The sequence below is a fragment of the Seriola dumerili genome, unplaced genomic scaffold (assembly GCF_002260705.1).
Source record: "Seriola dumerili isolate Sdu_G_001 unplaced genomic scaffold, Sdu_1.0 BDQW01000161.1, whole genome shotgun sequence".
NCBI lineage: Eukaryota > Metazoa > Chordata > Actinopteri > Carangiformes > Carangidae > Seriola > Seriola dumerili.
In genome coordinates this window covers 2858179-2874272 of record NW_019174416.1, presented here as the reverse complement: position 1 = coordinate 2874272, position 16094 = coordinate 2858179, and the positions used below count along the sequence as shown (strand labels likewise).

General features: G+C 41.9%; 2 protein-coding genes across 3 annotated transcripts in view; both read right to left on the bottom strand.

The window, feature by feature from the left end:
- Positions 1-1252: 1252 nt before the first annotated feature.
- Positions 1253-2569, bottom strand: gpr151 (G protein-coupled receptor 151). The gene has a single exon (XM_022752078.1). It carries the CDS (start codon positions 2567-2569, stop codon positions 1253-1255), a length of 1317 nt encoding a protein of 438 aa, XP_022607799.1.
- Positions 2570-4937: 2368 nt separating this feature from the next.
- Positions 4938-16094, bottom strand: part of LOC111226604 (serine/threonine-protein phosphatase 2A 55 kDa regulatory subunit B beta isoform) — a 46169-nt gene continuing 35012 nt past the window's right edge. For both annotated transcript variants that reach the window (XM_022751841.1, XM_022751842.1), the window contains exons 4-10: positions 15952-16064; positions 12920-13097; positions 12609-12773; positions 9953-10122; positions 9283-9374; positions 9069-9192; positions 4938-6939 (exon numbers count right to left, since the gene is read on the bottom strand). In XM_022751841.1, the coding sequence (XP_022607562.1) occupies positions 6784-6939; positions 9069-9192; positions 9283-9374; positions 9953-10122; positions 12609-12773; positions 12920-13097; positions 15952-16064 (998 nt within the window). In that variant the 3' untranslated portion in view covers positions 4938-6783. The remainder of the gene's footprint in view (positions 6940-9068; positions 9193-9282; positions 9375-9952; positions 10123-12608; positions 12774-12919; positions 13098-15951; positions 16065-16094) is intronic.

Sequence of the window (16094 nt, the reverse complement as noted above, 5' to 3'; positions counted from 1 at the left end):
CTCATTAAGAATTCACTTGTGTGTTTTTGTATGTGTGTATGTCATTAGTCAGGTTTCAATTGCAGTTTAGCACAAAATAGAGGCGATTTGGTTTTTTTTTTTTTTAGAAAAGACACCAAAACACAATTGAGAATGGTCTGTGTTTCCATTGAGTTATGTTATGTGAATAAAGCTGGGTTTTCTCTTCTTGAGATATCGTTCCAATTAAACATGACGACGGATTCCCAGCAGTCTTCCTCAGTTGGAATTGGCTCCCTGGAGCACGATTTGGCAGGCGCCACAACTTGAGTGTTAGTGTTGTCGTTTCACTTTTGTGAAATATATATTATTTCACAAAAATTATTTTATTATTATATATATGTATATACATATACATTTTTTGTTTTATACATTTGAGTTTTTGGATTAATTACTTGTTCAAAATTTAAAATTGCCCATTAAGCATGTTAACGGAAACCGCAAAGACTACATTCTTGCTTCAACCTAACAGGAAGATCCAGTACAACTATACTGTATTTTTTGTCTCCTCTGAACAATTTTCGACACCACATGACAATTTTATTACACAAAAGCTACATTTTTTTTTTAGAATTGTCTTTATTGTTAACACTGGTCATTCAGGTGCACAATTACAAAATAGTCTCTCTCACAGAAAGAGGACAGGAAACAGTTTTTTCACTTTCACATGAAAACTGCAGACTTTCACATCACCTTGAAATACTTAAAGGGTATATACAATACCGAAAAAGGTTGCACATGGGTGCCAAACACATTTAAGGTTTAAGGTTAACATTTACTGTACATCCAATTAAGATGTAATTTTTAAATTACAAAATGAAAAACATTGAGGAAATCGAGATTTTCTTTCAGCGTCCCTTTAAAAATATCATGTCCAAATACGTCAAGAAATCAGCAACTTACTTATTCATTATTATTCACTGAAAATATATATACATCTACTGTGTGTGTGTGTGTGTGCATATATATACAGCCACCAATTCACATTATTATAATATAATCTAGTTTTTCCTCATCAAACAACAAAAATACATTATTCTAAATTTTATGTTATATACAGATGGTACTGCTCTATTTGTAGTCCACACTTGTTTCCACACTCTTTGCTCTTCTCCCCTTTGAATAATATCATAAACACTTTGACAGAATACCTATGAATTGTGATGTAGCACTGACCAGTCCATTCAACTGAGGTTTGTTGATGAAGCTGCTGTGATCAGCTGGGAGGTGGTTGTTATTTTTTGCCCTCTTTGCTCTGATGCTCCCACGGCACAGGATCATTTTCATCTGTGTTCGATCCTGTCTCCCTCTCGTGCCAGAACTGCTCCACATCAGGCAAGACAATCCCATCTTTGAGACTTACCCTGTCTGCTTCTCTTCCTCCTCCTCCCCCTCCACGTCCTCCACCTTGTTCTGGCTGGAGTTGAGCGTCTCTGCTGGGAACCTGGCTGGAGCTTGATCGAAGGCTCCTCTCCCCTCTCAGCTGGCCTGAGGTCTCTGGTCTAGGACAAGGCGACTGTAGAGTGGTAGGGTTGTGAGGTCCGGGCTTTGGCTTCTGTGGAGGTTGTTTGCGCAGGGTGAGGCGCCTCCACAGCCCCCTGTAGCCCTCTCTGAACTCCTCGGAGAGGGAGAGGACGATGAGAGGGTTCACTAGCGACAGAGAGAAGGTGAGCAGCTGAGCTGAGAGGGTTAGAAGAAGAGGAGGAGCGGAGAGGAGAGGCTGAGCTCCTTCAATTTCTTTCTCTGCTATATGACGCTCCCAAACCCACACCACCCACTGAGGAAGCCAGAGAATAGCCATAGCCACAGTCAGGCTGAATAACATCAAGGTGAGCTTCCTGGATCTGATCTGTGTACGTAGATTCTGAGTCTTACTGGAGCGGCGCTGGCACTGGCCATAAGCCCTCCAGAAATACATCAGGGAAAAGCTGAGAGGTGCACAGTACACCCCTAGGGGGTATGCTTTGACGTACACAGTCATAAAATTCCGGGCTTTAGGAGGAACCATCAGCACACACACTACCCCGCGTATCTTTCTCTGCAGTGTAGCATAGAGCCAGTGAGGGATGGTGACAGAGCAGGCGGACAGCCAGATGAAAAAGAGCACTACCAGGATGGAGCCCAGGTGGATGCTCACTTGCTTGGTGGGGTTGGACACGTAGCGGTAGCAAGCTTTGGCCATGACTGCCACTGTGAAGCTCTTCGCTGCCATGCAGGATTGGAGGAACCAGTCAGCCGTCTTGCACACCAACCATCCCAGATTCCAGCTGGCTCTGGAATAGGAAGCAGCCCTGAAAGGCATGGAAAACGCGAGCACCAGCCCATCAGCAAACATCAGGTTGAAGATGAGGGAGTTGATGAGAGACAGTTTGCCCTTATGTGAATTTGAGAACAAGATGACCATCGCAGTGAGATTACAAGCCACACCTAAGACACAGATGACTCCCAGGATAGCTGGCACCAGGACCCTCAGCTCCCCAGGGTTCAGGTGATAGAACGAGCCTCGTTCATTGAAGGACCATTTGTCTATGGAGCTGTTCAGAACAGTCATATTGTTCCCACTCAACTTATCCATCCTCTCCAGAAAGATGGTGGTCTGATATCGGAAAAAGTCAAAGGCAGCCAGGAGATGAGAAAAGGTTCTGGGTAGAAGATTTCCAAAAACACAGAAGCAGTGTAAAGACAGGCTTGGCAAAATATGTCTATAAAAATGTCCACTCTACATCTAAACCTGTTACAATAATCGTCTCAGAGAATGTATCGATTGACAATCAGTAGTCAAAGTGGAGCTCCTGTCTGTCTCTGGATATATCCAGAGAATCAATGATGCAGCTTCTGCGGCTGGTTATAAAGATGCTGTTTGATTGACAGCTGCTGTCCCCAGCTGACAAGATGTGCGTAGACCAGAGCCTCACAGGGCCAATTAGAGAAACTCAGCATAATGTGCACAGTACGACATATGAATTTCATACTGAATGTGGTATGATGTCTAATTTGTGTAAATGTCTGTGAATTGGTGGTCATTACAAAAAGGTTTTTCTTGCGGAGTTAAGAGATATTGATGCTGGGGATTTTTTTAACACAAAATCAGTGTCATCACAGCAATGGTATTTTAAGAATTATTACAAATAAAACAGGAAATACAACATTTGAAGCATACAAAAGCAACCCAGATGGATCTTGTCATTTGTTTATTGTATGAGCTATTTGGGTGGGTCAGCAACCTTCATTTGGAAGCGTTTTTTCTGCTGTTAAAATGATAAGTGTAGTAATCAGAAGAAATTAAGAAAAGTGTGACAGTTGTTAGTAATTTGAAATCAACCAACTTGTGTCCAGTTAATGGAAATCATGTGTCCTCCTTTACAAGAGCGAGACTGCCTTTACATGTCTTACTCTTGTCCACATGAGGGCGCCATTGCACCATAAGCATCAATGAACATAGTCAGGATGTGATACATTAGATTTACAGTGGCAAGAAAAGGTATGTGAACCCTTTGAAATGACCTTGTTTTCTGCATTAATTGGTCATAAAATGTAATCGGATCTTCATTTAAGTCACAAATGTAGATAAGCTAAGCTAATATCACACAAACAATTATGATCTTTTGTGGATTTATTGAACACATCCATTAAACATACTGGTATAAAAAGTAAATCAACCCTTGGATTTAATAACTGGTTGAACGTCCTTTAACACCAAAAACCTCAAAGACGCACTTCCATTAGCTGCTGATCAGAACTCCTCAGTGTTCAGGAGGAATTTTGGACCATTCTTAATACAGAACTGCTTAAGCTCAGTCATATTCTTAGGATGTCGGGTATGAGTGGCTCTCTTCAGGTCACTCCACAGTGTATCTGTTGGATTAAACAATCCAACAGGTGGTTATTCTTTGAAGTCATTTTACTTTGATGTTTAGGGTCATTGTCCTGCTGCGTCACTCAGCTTGATAATTCATATTCCCCGGCAAAGCAGCTCAAGTCACAATGCTCCCTCCACCAAACTTCACCTCTGGGATGATGTTTTCATGTTGGTGTGCAGTGACCATCATACCTAGCGCTGCATGTTCTTCCCAAACAGTTCAACCTTAGTTTTATCAGTCCACAAAACATTTTCCCAGTAGTGTGGAGTCAACGTGCTCTTTGGTAAACTTTAGGGGTGCAGTGATGATGCTTTTGGAGAGCAGCAGCTTCCTCCTGCTCTATGCAACCATGCACTATGACTGTGTATTGTAGACTAATGAACAGAGATGTTATCAAGCTCCAATGCTTCATTCAAGCCTGCAGCTGTTAATCCTATGTTCTTTGTTTTATTACTGATCATTCTACATTGTGCTTTCTGAGTAATCTCAGCTAAGCCATCACTTCTAGAGAGACTGTCTACAGAACTAAATCATCCCCATTTATGGACAGTTTGTCTAACTGTGGACTGATGAAAGTCTAAACTCTATATGATGACTTTGTAACCCTTTCAGCTTCATGCAAATCAACAATTCTTAACTGTAGTCTTCTGAGATGTTTTTGTGAGGTATAGTTCACAACAGTAGATGTTTATGGTCAACAGCAAACTCAAAATGTTTAAGTGTTTTTTATAAGTCATCTGGTGTCATTGATCCAACTCCAGGTTTGATATCTCCTGACTCCAGTTACCTTTTGTTCATGTCATTAACGTAGGGGGTGCACCTAGTTTTTCCAACCTACACTGTAAATATTTGATTGATGTTTTCAGTATGGACAAGAACAATACAATGATTTGTGTGTCATTAGTTAAAACAGAGACAGCTTTATTCATTGTAACTTTATATGAAGATCTGAAGATTTTATACATAAATAAAGATAATTCTAAAGGATTCACTTACTTTTTCTTGCCACTGTATATTCAACTGAGTCAACACCCATAACAGAGGAAGTCCAACAATTAATGATTTGAAGTCGCACATCTTTATTCTTTTTTATTCAAAGAAAGTCCAGTAAGCATAAAGACTGCATGGTAATTAATTGCATTTCAATACATTCTGAGCTATAAAAGGTTTTTTTTTTTGTTTCAATTAGAAGTGTCACAAAGGAGGTTGTCTAGAAGACATTAATGTTTAAAGGAATCACACTTAATAATTCCCTGATTTCACAGAGTTCATTTAGACCTTTGACTGCTTTCCTTTATAGGAGCTGGCTCATAACACAAATCTGAGACAAGTGAGATCAGAGAGCCAAGTGCTGAAACACAACCTTCTACCAGCTCACGTCACCCATCTTCACCAAGAGGAGGAACGTGGACAGGCACCACAGCAATCTTAAATCAAACTTTTTTAAACTGGCTCCTTCTGGACAAAGCAAGAAACATTTTGCATAGTGCCTCAGATGATCTGTAGATGTTCAAATAACTTTATGCAGGCTATCAGCTTCATCAGATTCAGATCCAATGCATGCAAAAACAAGTTCAAGAGCTAGGCTAGCATTATGTTATGCCAAGAAATCTGAAGGTGACTTTCAGTAATATTGGACATGAAAAGGTCACGGTTTCACCATCTACAGATCATTTTAAGCACTATCCAAATAAACGTGGTGAGCGATGCAGTATTTTTCTTTTTTTTCAGCATGAATCTTGCGAAAATATTTTATTGTGGCTTTGTCGTGTCTCTGGCAAATTGATGACATCTGACTGACTGCTATGTGATAAGAGCAACAATGACTTTGTACACATCACAGCGTCCTCCCCTGAACTCACAAGCATGTAGCCAGTGCTTTAATGTAATCATGACTACACCGCTTCAAGCACTTTCTCCACTTGGGACCTCAGTGGAGCTTTTTTTGTTTTTGTTTATAGAGAGAGAAAGAGAGAAAAAAAAAAAAAAACCAAAAGAAAACTTCCTAAGTTAACATTTCATTTTAAACATTCGCACTCCTGCCTTGTACTCAGTCCCCCCCCCCTCCCGCGCCCACTACATCGAACCCCCACATACCAAAAGAAGGCACCACAGCTTCTAAACAGACTCACTGACCGAGAGAAGGACTCAATAAAACAACAGCATTAAATAAAACCATTGACACAGCCTGGAAGGGCTTCATTCACATTACAGACTACAGCAGTCTCAGCAGGGAGACACAGAATTGGTGCTAGAAAGACTGACCGTGTTGTGTCACAGGCAGAGAGAAACACTTAGTTTCTGGGGTCAGAGTTAACAGTCTCTTCCTCTTCTGTAGGAATTCTGCAGCAGGTTACACTGTCCAAAACTGTGATCACATGCACTGTAGCATGAGCAGAGTGAAAGAGAGGGGGCACTGTTGCTACATGACAGTGAGCCACTGTCATGTAAGCTTGGTTTCTGTCTGTGTGCTCTATTTTGTGTCGAGTGTACCCACATCAGCCCCTTTCTTCAGGGTCCAGAGGGCTGCTACATCATGTTATTCATGCAGCAATCCTCTTGTTGCATAAATGCAATTCACTTCCTTAGATGTCCGCATGGCTAAATAAATTAAAGTATAAGTCACATTGAAGAATGACAGTCCATTCTTGATTTAAAGGAATTTTTTTTCCTCAGGTTGTATCCAGGTTGTGTCAATTCCCCGCTTCCCAAAATTCATACAGTCCACTTCAGACACTGGATACTCAGCCGAGCTGCAAAATTGAAGACCAGCAGCAACAAGACATAGGGAGAGGACGAGAAGGATGTAGATAAGGGCTCTATCTCTCTACTTCTCCAACCCTTCCTCTCCCTGTAGCCCCTCACATGTACGGGGGCCACGGGTCAGCAGGGCGCAGATTGCCCTTTAGTTGACCTTGTCTTGGAAGATGTAGAGGTTGTTGGTGGCAGCTACAGCGATGATGTTCTCATGTGGGTGCCACGTGGTGTGTAGGATCTTCTTGCTGAAGTCTAAGCTGTCTACACTGATCTCATCCTTACGGCGTTTCCCACCTACACACACCTGGAGGACAACAGATGGGATAAAGAGGCATTAAGATGTGATTTTAAAGTGCACACTAGAACATCTAAGTGTGATTGTTGAATCTACTGCCGCCGCTGCCTCTGACTTTTTCAGGATGTTTTCATGGTCAAACCAAGGGACATGAACACACATGAAAAAATATAGGTATAAAAGTATTAGTAAAAAACCATCAATAACTGGCCACACGGACACAACAATTGTTGACCATGTGAAGAATTTCATCATGGGCCAGTAGTCCGAAAAGTTCATTTCTGTAGCCTTCAAAAAAATTTCAGATATTAGTGATTTTATGCACAATTAATTAAAAAATTCAGACCAATTTATTATTAGAGATATCAACAAGCTGCTTAAATTGTCTGGTCATGCCTGACATTACCGAGTGGAACCATGTTTCCAGCCATCAGCATCTCAGTAGTTATTTGTCTTGAGCAAGATTTGTTTTACTACCATAGTGCCCCCCTAGTGGCGAAATTGCATGAAATTCGACAGCTTGATTCATGTTCCTACTCTATACACTTAGTGAAATTTGGTTGCGGTTGGATGAAGCTTTCAGTCAGCCAATCATGGAAAAACAATTGCAAGTTTCCTCACTGTGGGATTAATAAAGGACTCTCTTATCTTAAGGGATATCTGGCTCATCTGAACATGATATGTATCAAGTTGGTGAAGCTTGGATAAAAGACACCAGAGAGGGAATCAAAAGTAGGCCTATGCAAATTTTCATGATGCAAAAGGGCGTTGTTTATATCAGTCTCTTCAGCATCATCCAAAGACACCAGTTTTCTTCTCCACCTCTCAGTTGCAAAAATATTTTGCAATATTTGTAAGCTGATTTCTCACCTCATGGTGGTGCTATTGCTACCACTATTGAGAAGGTGATGCACTGAAGTATGCGGAAGCTGTTCACCAAGTTGTAGCTTTTATGATATCATGTTTCATCATGTTTTGTTCATTTCCCATGGACAACCACTATTGGTCTTGACTGCCACAATTCATATAAAATTGACTTACAGATATCTGCACCAAGAGTAATAACACACATATCCTAACCATGCTTAATATGCGAGCTTTGAAACCATGTTCCTAATTGCAAATGTGTAGAAATAGTAGTGTGACTAGTGTTTTTGGCCACTTGGGGGCAGCAGAAGAATCTCTCAAACACAACACTGACACAAGAGTAAATATGGCAAATGTGTTAACAAACAGTTGCCTATTTGCACATCCAGGAGACACAGAACAATATTATCATTCATTCAGTGTCATGTTTCTTGCCAGTGAAAAATGAAGTGGTCACGCTATTCTCTCAGCTGTGTGTTGGTCTCCACTTAACCCTGAGATAAATATGTGGCTCTTTAGCAGCTAAACGCTCCACCATGTTCACTAGATAGTAGATAAAGTTCTCTGTCTTCTGTACAGTGGCTTCATCAGAGCTTCGTTTACTGAATACAGCAGTGATGAAATGGGATTGTATGAGAGTGAACCAAAACAGTAAAGTTACGGGCTGTACAACCGAAACCCTGAGCTGATAATGTTCTCTGTGTTCACCTCTTGACAACTTTCACATTACACATAGTTATTTGATCCATTGTTAAAATAAAAATATTTATTAGTGTGGCCTTTGTTGCATGTCATACCCTACTCTCTCTCTGAATTGAGCAAATACTTGCTTCTACTAAGGATAAAGTATATTTCATTTTTAAATGTATCATGTCACTTTCCTACTATTAGTCATACCTAGTGCATAAAATTCCCACAGTTCTGCACTGTTAAGACAAGTGTATTTTGTATGTGCAATAACTGGATAATATCATAAGTAATTCTAATTTCTGTATTTTCTCTATAATGGTTCCCAGTCATCAAGGTTATAGACTGGCTGACCAGCAGTCCAAAACTCCAAAATATTTAGTGTACGATCATAGAATACAAAGAAAATCGGCAAATATTCACATTTTTGGAGGTGCAACCGCTGAATTTCTTGAGTAAAAAATTTGAGTAAAAAATTACTTAGAAAATCAATATTTTATTCTTGAAGACATTTCAGCATTTATCTAAGTAGAGTTATCTTCGACTTGATGTAGGTTCATTTGTGTTGATGAGAGTTGCTTTACCTTGCGAGGCTTGAGAATGGCTCTGGGTTTGCTGTTTTCTCTGGATGCTTCCAGTGTGACGTCACGTTTGGTGTTACGGTCAAACATTCGGAAAAAATTGTTATAGGAGCCGGTCATTATGACGCTAAGGAGGAACAGAGGAAAGTGGAGGGTTATTGAGATGGATGGATGGATGGATGGATGGATGGTTGGTTGGTTGGTTAAGTGGTCTCACCTGTCTGATCCATTCCAGACACACTCAAACTTGTCAAAGATGCAGTCATTCTCATACAGAGAACAAAGTTTGCCCCTTAAATAGTCGTGAACCTGAAAACAAAAACAAACAAAAAATGATTATGGAAAACCGGTTGGTGGATTATGATCACAGTTTTCAAGCATCTAAAGTTTGTTACATTGCCTTTCAGTGGTCAACCACACAACCATAAGCTGCAGTACCATATGCTCCACTTTCAGTAATCCCTCCAGACCTGGTGACCTATGCTAAGATGTTAGGTAGCAGGTGGAGGCGGAGTTGGAATTGGATAGAGAATCCCTTGAGTCCAGCTGATGGCCTTATCAATCATGACCTGCCCTAAGATGGCGTCCCCTGATCAGACAGTGTGGATGTGACCTCAGTGACCACACAGTGGGAGGTTTTGCCCTTCAGGTTGCATCAGCACTGACGCTATCCGTCTTCTCTTACGGACAGTCGGCTCAATAAGCCCTCCTGGGGTTATCGCTAAGGATGACACACTGACAGTGCAACACGATTATATTGAGTGATTAGTCTAAAATCAATAGGTTTTGATTTGATCCAGGCCTAACTGTTATCTACTAACTTCACCAGCTGAGAGTTATCTTTGGAGGCTTTCCGACAGGCGCATAAAAGCATGATGAAACCATACCTGGTATGTCTCTAGTGGTTTGTTCTCCATTTGAAGGTCCCACACCTTGACAGTGAGGTAGTCCCTTGTCATCAGATAGCGCCCATTGTGGCTGAACTTCACGTCTGAGATGGATGAGATGATTTCAGAGAAAAAGGAGCGAGTGGAGGGATCCTCTGGCTCCTCAAAGTCTACGACAGAAAAGAGCAAAAAGCAGTCATCTTCTGACAGAGAACACTTTTTCACACCATAGGAGGTCGCCGCTTAAAAGAGATATTCTTCCTTCAGCAAGTCTTTTAATTTTTCACAGCGAGAAAACACAAAGTAGATTTTGTTTGTGTGGTGTGGGGCCGTCATTAGCGAACAATAACACCCACAACAATGCCTGGTTTTTTGCGGCAGCTGCATCTCTTCACAGGATTACTTCTCTGTGTGTTTAGGGAGACAGTCGTGGGTCAGCATGCTGGGTAAATATTGGTTATGATTCATATTGATTTTGGCAGCTGCTGATCTGTGTGCAGGCCAACACCCCGGGGATGAGAGCCAGGCATTCCATCGTTAGCTGTCGAGTTATTGTTCCTCCTCCTCTTCTCCCCCAACAACCCCCCCCCCCCGCGCTCTTCTCTATCTCTCCAAAAATGCCCACTACCATCCTCCTCCCTTCCCTCTCCTCCCTCCTCCTCAGCCAAGGCCTGGAGAATAGCTCTGTGATGTGTCAATGGGGAGTCTAACAAGGGATGCCGTGTAAGAGATGAAAAAATGGGGGGATGAGGAAGGGATGAGAAAAACAAATCAATGTCAAAGTCTCGGGCCCATTTGAGCCCCTCTAGATTTGTGCGTGTGTGTCAGTAAATGAGTGTTTGTGTATAAGTGGGCGTGTGCAGTGTGTGCATATATGCATGTGTGTGCGGCACTGCTCTCCCTCCCCTCCCACTCCAGGGGTGTATAATAGGGTCCCTGGGGAGTCGGCAGCGGGGCTTTTTGGTCCCTCTTTCTCTGTCCTGGGGCTTTGGCAATCCTCTCCTATCCCTCCATCCCTCCCTCATCCATCCATCCATTCTCGCTCTAACGCTGATTGATACCAGCAGCCTCCCAGATTTATAGGTATGGGAGGGGGCACAGTATGATTGTGTGTTTTTGTTGTTTACGTAGGAGGTGCAAGAAGGTTTTTGTGTGTATCCATGTTAAGGAAGGTGTGGATGTGTGTGTGTGTGTGTGTGTGTGTGTGTGTGTGTGTGTGGTGTGTGTTGTGTGTGTGTGTGTGTGTGTGTGTGTGTGTGTGTGTGCTGTGTGTGTGTTGATGGGAGGGAGGGAGGGAGGGAGGGAGGGAGGGAGGGTGGGCATTATACATCGCTCTGAGCCATACACGTTCATGCAGGGAGACAGTAGGTCGGTATTAACAGACCCGTCCTCAGGCTAACGAGAGCACCTGCCTGCTGCGGGAGGATCTGTGTGTGTGTGTGTGTGTGTGTGTGTGTGTGTGTGTGTGTGCGCACTGTGAGCACCTGTCAAGGAATGGCACACACAATACATACCAACATCAAACAATGAGAGGAAAGCTGTGAATACCACAACTTGAAATGTAGTAACAAGTCTCTCAATTCCAGTTCTTATTTAACCCTCAAATGCTCATGTGAAATTCAACAGGCCGTGTTAGTGCACGGTCCAGTGAACGCATCAATATGTCTGAGGAAATGACTGACATTATTGAACAACAAGGTGCGTCCATGAGGGACTAATGTGATTGCCCTTAAGCCATTGATTTTCCAGCGAAAATGTCAATGTAGTCATTATTCATTCATCCAAAGTGTATGCATGTGATGTTCAGCTTTAGAGAAGGCCATTCATTGTTTGAGACACACACACAGATTTATTGATGGGTTATCAATCCTGGCATATTGAGCAGGGGGACGGCTGCATGTCACTGCCACACAAAGGTGGTGCTGAGGCAGAAAAACTGAGTGTGAATTTGCGTTTTGCGTTTGTGCTGCCATGTTGTACGTATATCTGTCTTTGTGTTCTCACAGTTCTATCGTTCTTTGTTTTGGCATACATCTACAATTTTACATGAACCTGCAGCACTCTCTCCTGTTTCCATCCCCCCATTTAGTTTAAAGCTGATCATAATGATGCTACTACGAAGCTACCCTTGAGGACACCAAGGTCACGTCCTTGAGGTTGTTTCAGGGAATTTGGGGCATTTTCACAGCCCGGAAAAGGCATTTACATTCTACAGTTGCATCCAATGGGTTTCTTTAGACTGGCTCTAATGTTTCATAGACTAAATATGGAAAGGAAATAAAATGAATGGATTCAGTATTTTAGCTGAGTTCAATACAGTGCAACCACTTATCCCCACATGGACAATTTTATGCAGAAGCCTGCAAAAGAGAAGGCTTTGAAGCAACATTTAGATGATAGAGTAGGGATATCAAATTTACAAACAAACATTGATCATGACCACAGTATTTCTGAAATCTTGGCTACAGCCTTGCTACCACTATTAACACTAAACACAATGAGGTGCCATCAAATAAAAATCGTCATAGAATAAAAGTGATTATACGTAAGAAAATCTGAAGTGTTTTGCAAGATTTGGTAGGCTAATTTCCTTCCTTTTAACTCTTTAACTTTTTTTTTTGATCATTTTCCTAAAATGCACTGTCTTGATACTCACATTTGCAGTGCTTGTCGCAGAGTGCGGCCTGTCTCATGTCACAGAGGCGTATTGAGCCCTTGCTGCTGCTGTAGGCAAAGGTGTGACACTGCTGGGGATGAAACTCTGCCGAGGTGATCACTTCCGTCAGCTCCTCCATGTTGGCTGGTTTGATGTCTACAATGTCTGAGAGACGGGCACTAAGGACAAACTCTGACTTTTAGACAGCGGCTGTGGACTATTATGATTCCTTCAGTGGTCAGCTAAGACAAAACTCAGATAAATCACTATTGGCGCCTAAACGTAGAAAAAATACACAAATAAGAGGATACTGAAGCTGCGATCAGTGATCTCCAGGTTCCACAGGTTCACCCTCAGGTCGTCAGTGGAGATGTATGTCTGAAGGTCGGAGTTGACAGAGATGGAGTTGATGTGGTAGGTGTGGGCATTGCTGAAAACACGCCTGGCAGTAGCCTCAACCATCAAGTCCATGGGCTGCAGCACTGGCACCTATTGGTGAAGACAGGTCAATTAGAAAAGGAGAAAAGGAAATGCAGAGAAAGAAGATTTATATTTAAGGCTGGTTGGATGGATGCTGGTTTCCTAGAGGCTTTTTTAGATATCTATCTGTGTATGTGTGGTTGTGCATGCACATGGTTTCTAGTGTGCATAAATTTTGTGTGCTTGGATGTACAACGTGGGTTTGTGTGTACATGTATGTGTATATATGTGTGTGTGTGTGTGTGTGTGTGTGTGTGTGTGCATGTGCATGAGCCACAACCATATGACTCCAGGGATTCATATGACATTTACTCCACAAATCTTAATGAAACAGAGACAGCGACTGAGGGGCTCTGGGGCTGTTTGATGAGCTGGTTCAATCAGACTGTGAATATCTGTTTGCTACACGGCTACTCAGTGATCACACCGCACTCACCCCTCCCCACTCTCTCTCGCTCTCTCTCTCTCTCTCTCTCTCTGCCCTGCTTCGTGTATTTGCTGAGGAACTCTCTCCTCTTGTTTGTGTGTGAGACAGAAAAAGAGAGAAAGCAGAGGAGGTGGAAAGAGAGATGGCCCGAGGGCATCGCTAGGCCCTGCTGAGGAATGATAACTGAACTCTGCAGAATTAAGACGAGCTCTCTCACACACACACACACACACATACACACACACACACACACACACACACGCACACAAACACACACACAGTTGCACAGTGCAGCTCGGGCTTCAAAGACACCCAGCAACCAGTCTGCATGCAGCCCCCCGTTGGCCAGATAAAACCCAGACAAAGAGAGAAGGGAGGGGAGGGAGAGAGGAGAACAAATCGACTGCTTCTTCCCTTTTTCCCCTCGTCCGTTGCTGGCACTGACAGAGAGACATGGCAGCCCAGCAGGCTGCTGTATCTCCATGGGTGTCACTTCATTTCCATGTCTTTCACTGGCTGTCCAGAGAGACATGGACCGTATTAACCCATAACCCCTAAACATTGACAGTTACACTGTTCAGTTTGCCCCTGCACCTTGGAAACAACCTAATAGATCCTCTTCCTTATAGTATGTAAAACAGAATATTTGACATAAATATAATCTTTCTTTAAAAAGTAACCTATACTATTATACTACTAAAAGCAGTTTTTCCTTTTAAAGAAGCACATCCCAATTAGATAAAACACAAAAAGTACATATTTTACACATATTTTAGGTCCTAAGGAGATACTAAATGATAAACTCATTTTTTGTTTTATTTATTTTTTTGGCTGCACTTAAGACTATTTTTGAGTTCCTCCCTCTCCTCCTCTGCTTTCTCGCCCTGCACAGATTTCACAGCCTCTAAACAGGATTGCCACAGTCCCAGCCTGTCCTCCAGGTTGCTATGATCCCCTGGCCAGCCAGACAAAGAGGGACAGACACGCTGAACACAGCACTAATCTACTATGGCAGACGCACACACACACACACACACACACACACACGCACACACACACACACACGGTGCCCTACGTGCCTGCTTGCTTTGTGTGAAAATGAAAGTGGTATTGGAGTGATAAGAATGAGAGACAGCGAGAGGATGATCCTTTCATGGTCTTCACCTCAGCGCACATATAGATCACTCATTCTCACTTTCCTCTGCCAGTCTAAGTTCAAAACTGTCGAGTGCGTTGGATGGTGTCAGACTGTCATTTATCAGCACTGCAAAAGGAGCAGATGATGATCTGCAGGTATTTAAAAGAGAAAATGTATCGACTTTGAGATATATATGTATATATTTATAAGACAGGTCTATTCAAAATTATGGCACTTTGGCCTTCCAATTCTGCTACCACCAGCAGCTTGTTAGCTTAGCTTAGCATAAAGACTTGAAACAAAGGGAAAACAGCTAGCCTTAGTTAACAAAGTTAACCAAATTCACATAGTAGCACCATTGAAGCTTGCTAATTAACATTTTATAGCTCATTTGTTTAATCTGTACAAAAAGTTGCATTTTTACAATATGAAATTATTATTAGTGATATTTGTAGCCTCTGGCAGCTGGATGTTGTTTCTTTTGGTGGGGCCAGGCTCACTGTTTTCCCCCTGTTTTCTGTCTTTATCTTAGCTAACTGGCTACTAGCTTTAGCGTCATATTTACTGTACAGACATGGGAATGGAATCAATCTCTTGGCAAGGAAATGAGCAAGCATATTTCCCCATAATGTCAAGCTATTCCCTTAGATACCATGTGTGTGGTTGGGAAGACAGTAAGGATTTACTGGAATTGTGCTCTTTCAACATTAGCAAAATAAAGGATCGATAATATATAGACAAAAAGATAAAACATATTACAAAAGGAAATTATTTAGATTGTTCTTTTACATTAGGAAAAGTAGCCTATGTCAGAGATATAAAATCAAAAGAAATCAGAAATCCAATCAGAGAAATACAATAAAAACATAAATGGAACATTTCCAATGTCTGCATTGGGCCCATAATGACTGTTACATTAGTATAATTCATGATGCATTCTGAAGATTAAAAATTATCCACTGTCATTATCAATATAGTGGCAGGAAGTTTTCTGATTGTACATTGTACACCCAACACTTCATAATCACAGTGTTTTAGTTTCCATTTTCAGCCTTTCTCTCTAAAAGAAGCTTGAAAGGTTCCTGATGCTGTACTTTGAAATGGTTTGTTTTGGTTTCCATTCAAGAATAATCTGAAATTTTCTGATCTTTCCCTTGTCGTCAGATCGTAACTTGCAATTTGACTCCGAGCAAAACAGTAAGACACCAGCAAGATAAGGCATAGAGACGTTTACCAGAGAACATGTGACATAGTTGGGTGATGTTAGACCTTATAGTTTTTTTGTGACCTCTTCTTACCCGTAGCGACGTGATAGTCGATGGGTCTCTGATCCGTCCGTCCTCATCCTTCAGGTTGTAGCCCTCCGGACGCTTGTCTCTCTCACTGATCTTCCACAGCTTCACTGTCTTGTCTGGGATGGATACATCACACAAACACACAC